General features: G+C 45.4%; 1 protein-coding gene across 1 annotated transcript; it reads right to left on the bottom strand.

Moving 5' to 3' along the window:
- Positions 1 to 2,962: 2,962 nt before the first annotated feature.
- On the bottom strand, positions 2,963 to 7,105 carry snai1 (snail family transcriptional repressor 1). The gene is made up of 3 exons (XM_033041521.1): positions 6,618 to 7,105; positions 5,789 to 6,325; positions 2,963 to 3,943 (listed from the first exon to the last, which is right to left on the bottom strand). The coding sequence occupies exons 1-3, from the start codon at positions 6,694 to 6,696 to the stop codon at positions 3,762 to 3,764; spliced, it is 798 nt and encodes a 265-aa protein (XP_032897412.1). The 5' UTR covers positions 6,697 to 7,105; the 3' UTR covers positions 2,963 to 3,761.
- Positions 7,106 to 10,531: the final 3,426 nt, after the last annotated feature.

Genomic DNA, 10,531 nt, shown 5'->3' with positions numbered 1-10,531 from the left:
TCCTCCCACATCCCACTTCCGACTTGCAGACTAGTAGTTTAATTGGCCTCAGTATAATTGCCACTAGTGTGTAGGGAATAAATGAGAAAGTGGAATGACATAGAACTACTGTGAACGGGTGATCGATGGTTGAGTGAATAAGAAATGCCTTTTGATTGATTGGGAAAAGATGATTGAACTTTTTAGAGGAGAATTAAGGTGGAAATGGACCTGTGAATCAAGAACATGCTTACTCTGGCTTTAGAATTGTGCAGCGTAAGGTTACACTAAGCTTCATGTCCCACTGCAGTATCTACATCTGTGTACAAAAGGATAGGGAGGGCAATAGTGGTGAGGGTAGTTGTAGGAGGACCGAAGGGCCTGTTCCATGCTGTGTTGTTCAATTCAATTAAAAATTGTCCTCCAATCATCACCAGGGTAATCGTTCGTCAGCACCATCATCGTTTGTCATCAGCACCATCAACGGTCACCATGCCGTACAATTCTCTGTACGACAGTGATTGCAACTTCTACTGAAGAATTATCCTCCAAGCTTCTTTATAATATTCCAACTTTAAGGTATCAAAGCACTGCAGAAGAAGGTAGACAAAAATGCTGGAGAAACTCAGCGGGTGAGGCAGCATCTATGGAGCGAAGGAAATAGGAAACGTTTTGGGTCGAAACCCTTCTTCAGGCAGAAGATATCAGGTTCTAGACATCGTCAAGGTAATTAGTTTATTGATCTACACAATAAGGTCTGATTTCTCAGTTTGGTTTTAGAACGTGAATGTTGTGGTGGATGTTATTGTTGCAATGCAACCTATCAGTCACAACAATAGTCAATGACAGGGGGAAGGAAAACAATAGAACTATTGCTGATTGATAAATTGTTAAGCGCCTACAGATATCTTCATGACAGCTCAGGGTAAGAGTGACTGGGTTGCAGTTTCTGTCCCTATTTTTCCACCTCCATCTCCCACATCTGGTTGTAATATGTTCTCTGTAAATTGCAAAGAACTGTCCCGTACAGACAGCAAGGTTGTGTAGCATGCATGCTAGAGCATGTGGAAGACCTTATCTACTGGTTTGTTTATAAACCTTCAGTCACATTGGGCCCTGTGGACTTAGGAAACAATAGAGAGCAGCAAATGTTGTAGGGACGAACTGCAGATGCAGGTTTAAACCGAAGATATAGACACAAAATGCTGGAGTAACTCAGCAGGTCAGACAGCATCCCTGGATAGAAGGAATGGGTGACGTTTCGGGTCGAGACCCTTCTTCAGACTGGGTGAGGGGTGAGGGAGATACAGAGATAAGGAAATGTAAGGTGTGAAAATGAGACAAAGGGGATGGCAATCAAGGAAAATGTGGAATAGATCATTGGTAGCTAGAAGATAACAACAAAGCAAAGAGATAAAATGTAAACGAGGACAGTCAGACTAGGTTAGGCGGAGGGATGGAGAGGGAAGGCAAAGGTTACTTGAAGTTAGAGAAGTCAATATTCATACCACTGGGGTGTAAGCTGCCCAAGTGATATATGAGGTGTTATTCCTCCAATTTGTGTGGGGCTTCACTCTGACAATGGAGGCCTAGGACAGGAAGGTTAGTGTGGGAATGGGAGGGGGAGTTAAAGTGTTTAGCAACCGGGATATCAGGTAGGTTTATTTAGCAAATGATTGCAGCAGATACAAGAGATTGGGCAGCAATCAACCTGCAAGTAGATGATCCTTTTAGTGACGAGTGTTCAGCTGTGCAATCACATATTGGTTAGTAGGTACATCTTTAACTGCACGCATTTATACAATAGTTATTATGCATACCAACTCTGTCACTAAATGTGTGCAACAGATGCTCAAAGAGGATTTATTCTGGTGCTCAAAGAGGATTTACAGGGCTGACAAAATACTGGCCCTATATTCCTATTTGAGGATTTATTTAAAATCAAGAGGTGGGTAAAATTATTTGGTAAGAGATTTGGTATTTGGTTATTCCAAGGTACTTCTCAGACAGAAGAGAGAAACAGCTGATGAGGAAAAGAGTCAAAGCAGGGAACTGTAAATGGTGGTTTACACAAAGGAGGCAAAGTGTTGGAGCAACTCAGTGGGTCTGGCAGCCTCGATAGAGAACATGGATCAGTGACATTTCAAGTTAGGTTCCTTCTTCAGACTGATTGTCAGTCTGAGGATGAGAAAGAGATGGGGTGGATTGACTAAAAGGGTAACCAAAGACTTATCTTTTAAAAGGGAGTCTTAAAGGAGAGCAAGGTGAGATTTGGGGTCAGACATGTAGGGAGTGGGTGGGTTAAAACACAACTGGAAGTAGCTCAGGGAAGAAAAAATACTGGACAGAGATAAGAGAGTGAATATGGAGAAGAATATGAAAATGTAAACATTTGTAAATTCCCTTAAATCCTTCCCTTTGAGAACTATTGAATAGGGCGGCACGGTGGTGTAGCAGTAGAGTTATTGCCTTACTGCGCCAGAGACCTGGGTTCGACCCTGACTACAGGTGCTGTCCGTATGGAGTTTGCATGTTCTCCCTGTGACCTGCATAGGTTTTCCCTGGGTACTCCGGTTTCCTCCCATGCTCGAAAGACGTACAGATTTGCAGGTTAATTGGCTCTGGTAAAATTGTAAATTGTCCCTACTGTGTAGGATAGTGCTAGCTTACAGGGTGATAGCTTTTCGGCAGATTCTCAGTGGGCCAAAGGGCCTGTTTCCGCCCTGTATGTCTACACTCTATTGAACAGAACTAATGTTGTTTTCCAAGAGGCTATTTAGCTTTACATCATTAAAGTAGCATCAATCAACAATATAGTAAGCTCGACATCACAGAATTAAAATATAATAATTGAGTTACTATGAATTAAATTTGAATGATTTCATTTGATTCCAACTTGGCTGTGACATTTAAATGTAGCAAAACGCGACCTACTGGTTTACTGATATCGATTTATTTTTCACTCTCAATTAGTTACTTTGCGTTCCGTTGAATGTAAAAAAATTTATTACATATTCTTTATATAATGTACATGTTAAAGTCTTAGCAATACAAAACTGTCACGTAAAAAAAATGACAGGTTACAAAGAGCAATACCAGTGTACCCTTGTAATGTAAACAAATATATATTGTGACAATTGTGTACACTGTATAGAAAAAGATGCATTCGCCAGGCACCTGTCAATAGCCATAAAAAGTCTTTTGGCACACACCTCCTGTCAATAGTCAGGCGTTTATCTAAGCCCTGCATTGTAGCATGCGACAACTGCCTGCCATTAGTCACACTCCCACTGAAAAGCAGTTGTTAAGGTTCATATTAACAGGTGCTTCAGGACACAGCTTGCCCCGTAAACAGGAATTTTGTTTCGAATATCAAGCCATGTCTGTTAAACCCATTGCACAAATCTTTACACATTGCAGGGCTTCATTGTTCCACTGAGAACATTTTATGTCAGCAGCCCAAGTTTACCATTTTATTGCATAGTTACACCAATAAAAACAGTCTCTCTTGTTTGGTGGTTTGTACTGAATCAAATACTGAATGAAATGTCCTGGAGATACATCAAGGTCTCCCTGAAAGAGCCGGCCCTGTTCTGTCCTCCCTCTCAAAAAGGTGGTAGCTATTGAGTTACAAAACTGGAATGTTAATATTTATGCTCCAATCATAATAAATAAAACAAAACAAAAAAAATCAGCATTAAGCCAACAGAAAAAAAGATTCAGTCTGTAACCAATGAGTTGAGATGTGCGTGGCAGTTGTTGCTTCGTATAATCGTTCAGTCTCAACGAGCTGCACAGCATCCTGTTTCTTCGTGTTTGTGAAGAAGAGACATTCTGGAGAAAGTCTTGGAGCAGTTTTTGCACTGATACTTTTTCACATCTGAATGAGTCTGCAGATGGGCTCTGAGGTTGGATCGATCTGCAAATGCTCTGTTGCAATGAGGGCAGGAAAAGGGCTTCTCTCCTTAAAAACACAGGAAGAAAATAACAATAGTATGAATTTTCAGAGATAAATTGGTACTTTCAACATACTTTATAACACCATGCTTGAAAGGCTCATTCATGTTACTTCCATCTCTATTTTATTTGTTTATAATTAATATTTTGCCTCGAACTGCAAAGGCTGGAAGTTGAAACAAGTTAAAACAAACCAATTAAGCTTTGAAAGGCTGACAAATGCGAGGAGATCGGCGCAGCCAACGTTTACGAGCAAATAGGTGGTGAGCTGAGCTCTCATTGTGAAAGCAAAACAATAAAGGGATCTGCTTTCAATGTGCTAGATTGTGTGAAATATTAATTCTGCAAGGGAAATTTAACAGTAGCCTGTTGAACCAAATCTAATATCAAATTTGCAACAATCACCCTCAAATAAGGAGGAAATGCTGTGACCAAAATTTAGGAAGCCTATCTACAAAAAGAAAAACTACGATCCAGGAATAATTCCCAGACAAAGTTGAAAAAAAAGTGTTCTTTTAACTAATTCCTTTGAGGGGAATTTACTTAAGAAGGTGTGAAATCAGTAACAAAGTGGGAACGAACCCTTGCCAAGGGCTGATAAATAGATCTGGAGAGGGTGCATTGTGAAAAGTGATAATTCCTGCATTTAAAACTGATGGCCCCGAAAGGTGACAGCTGGAGTCTAAAGCTGTGCCTGCCGTGCACTGTAACAGGTGCACTGTACAAACCGCGCAGCTACATGAATGCACCTGCCGCGTGTCTGTCATTCACATACATGGTCCTCGGTAGGACAACGCCAGCACTCAGAAAGAATTAAATGCAATAGTGGTGAAACGAAGAATCACAACAGGGTCTTTTTGTTCCCCAGTAAGAACATCCTCTTTTTGCTGGTCGAGACAATGTATGGAACAAAAACACAGTCTGGAAAGCCACCAGTAATGTTTTGGCTGAAGGTGGCTTTATTGAAGCATGTGCGCCTTTTGTACCGACTCAATGGGGAATAAGTTCTATATCAGAATGTGATCAGCGCTGTGCATATAAACATTGAGATGAATTGGGAAGGGTAACCTGCCTTCCCTTGTTAGAACGACCAAGTAGAGGCAAAATATTTATATTAATGGTAAATATTCGCTGAAATGGGGAAATATGAGCGGGTCTTCATATTATCTCTTTTCGTGCCATTAAATGGGACCAAAGACAGTTACACCGGCCAGCATCCAAATATTTCAAACATAACGTTAAAATGAATAGGAGACGTTTCGGGTGGGAACCCTTCTCCACAGCTTGACTAAACATTTTCTAAAAAAGATCGACACAAACTGCTAGAGTAACTCAACGGGTCAGGCAGCTTCTCTGGAGAGAAGGAATAGGCGACGCTTCGTGTAGAGACCCTTCTTCAGACCTGGGATAGTCATTGCCTGAAGAAGGGTCTCGACCCGAAACGTCACCAATTCCTTCTCTCCAGAGATGCTGCCTGACCCGCCGAGTTACTCCAGCACTTTGCGTCCATCTCCGGTATACACCGGCATCTGCAGTTCCTTCCAACACATCAGATATAACGTGACTTGGTGTTGGATCCTGCAGGGTGAGGAGCAAGGTCCCAACACCAAGATAGAAACAAAAATCTGGAGTAACTCAGCGGGTCAGGCAGCATCTCTGGAGAAAAGGAATAGGTGACGTTTCGGGTCGAGACCCTTCTTCAGACAGTCAGGGGAGAGGGAAACGAGATATAGAACAAATGAATGAAAGATATGCACAAAAAAACAAAAAACATTCCACTTGGAACTGCAGATTTATAGAAAGTCACCCAGAAGGTTACTGGTCCCACCCCAGAGCGGCTCGATGTACTCACCAGTGTGTGTCCGAATGTGTCCCTGTAGCAGCCAGGGTCTGGAGAAAGCCTTGCCGCAGATTTTACACACACACGGCAGCGTGTGACTCCTGATGTGCATCTTCAGTGCCCCCAAACTCACATACTCCTTCTCACAGTACTTGCAGTTAAAGGACTTCCGCGCTTGGACCTCGCAATGCAGCTGTTTGTGTCTGGAGAGCCCAGCGAAAGTGGAGTACGACTTTGTGCACTGGTTGCATTGAAACTTCTCCGCTTCTGTGGCGGACGAGTCGGGGCTGGGAGGGTCCGACGTCTTCCCGTCCTCTTCCTCGCTCGACAACGACGCCAGGTCGTGAGGTTTGCACCGTTTCGCGCTGTCCGCCGACTGCGAATCGATCTGTTTGCCGGCGAGATTGGCTTCGATGTCAGCCGAGCAGAAACTGGAGATTAACCCTGCATCCCATACGATGGCGGGGTAGTAGGCGGCGGAGCTGAGGATATCGGGCTGTGGGATAGCAGGGACCGGGTACTTCTCATAGAGGAACGGAGAGATGATCACTGGAAGAAAACAGCATGAACAGCTCAGAATACGAACCGGGCGCTGCACACAATCCAGGCGCACTACATGTATATTCACTCGTGCAAATCCTATCGATTCTATCAAACATTCCCCTTAAGCAATTTTTTATTTTGAAGATAAGATACAAAATGCTGGAGTAACTCAGCGGGTCAGGCAACATCTCTGGAGAAAAGGAATAGATGACGTTTCGGGTCGAGACCCTTCTTTTTCCTACTGATTCCCACTATAACGCGACCCCCGCCTGCTGCACCCCCCAACCCGGGTTCTTACCTGTCTGGCTGTCCAGTTCTCCATAATTGGGTTTCTTACTGGTTGAGAAATGCTTCTTGATAAGAAAAGACCTCGGCATCTTGAGATTCCCCGTTTGCCTGTAGGCTCCCAAGTCCAATGAAAGCAGCGAGCGCGTTTGACTCAATCCACCTCGTCCACCCAGTGTTAGTGCGCCGAGTTAACTTGTGGAAGGTGTACGCGTCCTGGTGTAAATATTGGGTGCCGGGCCGGCTGTAGGAGGAGGGGGGAGTTGTATTTGTCCCACCCTCCTCCAATCGCCTGGTGGCACCAAGGGAAGCGAGAGACTAGGAGGGGCTTGCTGGTTGGGCTTGCTGGTTCCAACAGGTGGTTTATACAAAGCTGCAAACCCCGGGATCCCACTGCACAGATAGACCGATCGAACCCCATTGTTGTGCGTGAGAGCGAACGCTTCGCAGCCTTTTTAGGGAGTGAACGAGCTCCAAATTGCTCCTGCTCACACAATGTGAGCTAGATTAGGCTCTCCAACAAAGCCTGAAGCGCACAGTGTGAATGAAGCTCAGCTTCAGAGAGATGCGCGAACAAATGATGCGAGCAATAGTTGGAAATATTCTTCAAACATTTGCGAGAGAGAGGGGGGGGGGGGGGGGGGGGGTGCTCCAGGATTTTTAATTTGAGGCGCGAGGTGTTTAAAGGGACCCGGGGAAACAAGTCTGGGTTTGAAGCTGTCCTTGAATTAGTCACCACTCTTGCCTTTGCACTAACTCCGGATAGTTTTGACATGAGGTCCCGTCCCCGCGTGGTGTATTAATTTGTCAAATATCTATTCGGATTCCTCCCAGTCTCTTACGGACCCAAAGCGTTGCCAGTATAAAGCGGAGGCGCCTGGAAGTGATAGCACTGGTTCTTCTCCGAGAGTTGACGAAATGCGCTCCACCCCTCACCGCCCCCCCCCCCCCCCCCCCCACACACACACACACCCACACACACACACCTCTCTTCCCTCACCTCTCTCCCCCCCCCCCTCACCTCTCTTCCCTCACCTCTCTCTCCCCCCCACCTCTCCCCCACACCTCTCCCCCCACCTCTGTCTCTCCCCCCACCCCCCCACCTCTGTCTCTCTCCCCCCTCCTCTGTCTCTCCCCCTCCTCTGTCTCCCCCCCCCCCTCACCTCTCTTCCCTCACCTCTCTCCCCCCCCCCCTCACCTCTCCCCCCCACCTCTCCCCCCACACCTCTCCCCCCACCTCTGTCTCTCTCCCCCCTCCTCTGTCTCTCCCCCTCCTCTGTCTCCCCCCCCCCTCCTCTGTCTCCCCCCCCCTCCTCTGTCTCCCCCCCCCCTCCTCTGTCTCCCCCCCCCCTCTGTCTCCCCCCCCCCTCTGTCTCCCCCCCCCCTCTGTCTCCCCCCCCCTCCTCTGTCTCCCCCCCCCCTCCTCTGTCTCCCCCCTCCTCTCCCTCTGTCTCCCCCCCTCCTCTGTCTCCCCTCCTCTGTCTCCCCCCCCCCCCTCCTCTGAATCTCCCCCTTGTCTCTCGCACCCCCCTCCCTTCTTCCATGTTTATTCCTTGGCAACTATACAAAGTTACAGCTTTGAATGAAGGGCACTTGTGTTAGACGTGACACTTGCCGCTGTAAGCGAGATCAGGTGCGAACCCACACGCACCATTGAGCGCTTCGGAGGAATAAAACAAATAGATAAACATCACCCGTTAAAAATACAAAATGGGTTATTACTTTTGGAAATACATTTCAGCCGCCCGCAGGATGTTGCAACTACATAATGTTTCACGGCGGGAAACAGATTCTTTATCATAATCGATTAGATTTGTAGTAAAATTCTACTAACTGTATGCAAAAAGGAGAATGTTACTGTACCTACATGCTTGTGACAGTTAAGTACCATTGAAGTGAGATGGAAGTGAAAGAGATACATTTCCTTAATGCTGATCTGTTTAAGGGTTTAGTTCACGCGGTTTTCATTAAAAATGTAATTTGTAAATTTAAAAGGGTCACTTTTTGTGTGAAAACATTGATCAAGTTGTGTGCAGTAAATGCAGGGCATTGATGTCCAAACGGAATAGATGTCGAAGATAGACACAAAAAGCTGTAGTAGCTCTGCAGGTCAGGCAGTATCTCTGGAGAAAAGGAATGGGTGACCCTTCTTCAGACCATGGATCAGACTTCACTCCGACTTCAGGATAGATGTCTACTTGTTTTCCTACGCTTGCAGTGCGGAGAGCAAGGTGTGCATAATACCAGGGATGCCACGCATGTCGTGTCTTGCTTGTTTGAAGATGGTTCGGTTCTTATTTGCAGTCGTTGGCGCGTTAAACAAGAATGCGCGCAAACAAAACATTGGATTGTGAGTCAGATTTTCTCAGACATCGATTGTCCCCTCCGGCTTTGGGCCACGTGTCGGGGCAGGATGCACCTGCCGGGCGTACTTGCTGATGATCTCATCCAGGTGTACGGGCAGGTAGGGCAGGCGTTTGTGTACAGGTGCAGACTGCGAAAGGTATTCTCGTCGGGGGGGTGTAGGGGTGGGGCACTGAGACCGCAGCAGATACAAGTGTAGAGGATGTCCCTAGCTCCGAGGCAGACGGGTGAGGTGATTACACCTTGACTCATGGAGTCAGCAACGCGAAACATGGGATTGTTTGAGAAGCCTCTTTATTTTTACATCCGTCTAATGACGGGGTCGAAGCTATGCATTAAATAAGACATGAACAAGAAGTAGATACCTTCAGCACACAACTTGCCAGGAGTCGTGCCCAAATTAGGAAAGAGAGCTTGTTAACACGGGGGCCGATTTTGTCTCAACGTGTTGTGAGAATAACAATCACATTGAGTAATAACATTTTTCCCAACATCATCATACCGAGTACTGATAATAGTTAAAAGAGAAATATTGTGTTGAATTCACCTCATCACTTTCGATTTGGTGCTCAGGTAGTTTTCTCTAATAAAGGGATTTCAAGGGTTATGGGGAGATGGCAGGAGAATGGGGTTGAGAAGGAAAGACAGATCAGCCATAATTGAATGGTGGAGTAGACTTGATGAGCCGAATGGCCTAATTCTGCTCCTATAATTCATGAAGTTATGAAATCAACATCCGGAAAAGGACCATTGTGTATTTTGCATTTGTTTTATTTTAATGGTAGCTGTATTTTGTCTTGGAAATAGAATGGGACATTTCAGTCCAACGACCCCTCCCCCCCCCCCACCCCCCCCCCCCCCCCCCCCAACTACATCATACAATACCGTAACATTTTGTAACTCAATGTAACCAGAATATGGAGACACAAGACACCGCAGAAGCTGAAATCTTGAGCAAAAATAAACACTCCTGGAGGAACTCAACGGGACGGGCAGCATACAGGTGTGTGGAGGGTAAATGGGCAGAGCTGTTTCGGATTGGGACCCTTCTTCAGACTCAGATGTTTTGGGTTAGGGTTCATGAAGAAGGGTACTGAGTTGAAACATGATCTGTCCACTTCCCTCCACAAATGCTGCTTGCCCTGTTGAGATCCTCCAGCACTTTGTTACATGACTACGTTAACTTTATGTGTATTCATTTACTTGGCTAAACTAAATCTGCCATCTGAGTTAAATTAATCAAGTATTAATATGATTGTGGAAGAAAGTTTCGAAGTTTTACAACCTTAATCACTGAAAGGCCTTGACTCATTTGATTTAGCCCAGAAGACCTATTCTTTAAACTCCTCAATCCATGGAAATTGTTTCTGTCTATCAATAGTTTGTAGAATCTTTCCTCATTTATTTTATTCTTGGGTTCCATGTACAAGTGTAAGACACATATTGTTCCAATAGACAATAGACAATAGGTGCAGGAGTAGGCAATTCGGCCCTTCGAGCCAGCACCGCCATTCACTGTGATCATCCACATTCAATACCTTGTTCCTGCCTTCTCACCATATC

This window comes from Amblyraja radiata, chromosome 23 (genome assembly GCF_010909765.2).
Source record: "Amblyraja radiata isolate CabotCenter1 chromosome 23, sAmbRad1.1.pri, whole genome shotgun sequence".
NCBI lineage: Eukaryota > Metazoa > Chordata > Chondrichthyes > Rajiformes > Rajidae > Amblyraja > Amblyraja radiata.
This window is presented reverse-complemented; position numbering and strand designations above follow the sequence as displayed.

Excerpts from the sequence above, each read along its gene's own strand:
- snai1 (XM_033041521.1), bottom strand. The coding sequence starts at position 6,696 with ATGCCGAGGTCTTTTCTTATCAAGAAGCATTTCTCAACCAGTAAGAAA. Across the intron at positions 6,326-6,617 it reads AGAACTGGACAGCCAGACAG|TGATCATCTCTCCGTTCCTC; the intron begins GTAAGAACCCGG and ends GTTTTCTTCCAG. Across the intron at positions 3,944-5,788 it reads ACACATTCGGACACACACTG|GAGAGAAGCCCTTTTCCTGC; the intron begins GTGAGTACATCG and ends TGTGTTTTTAAG.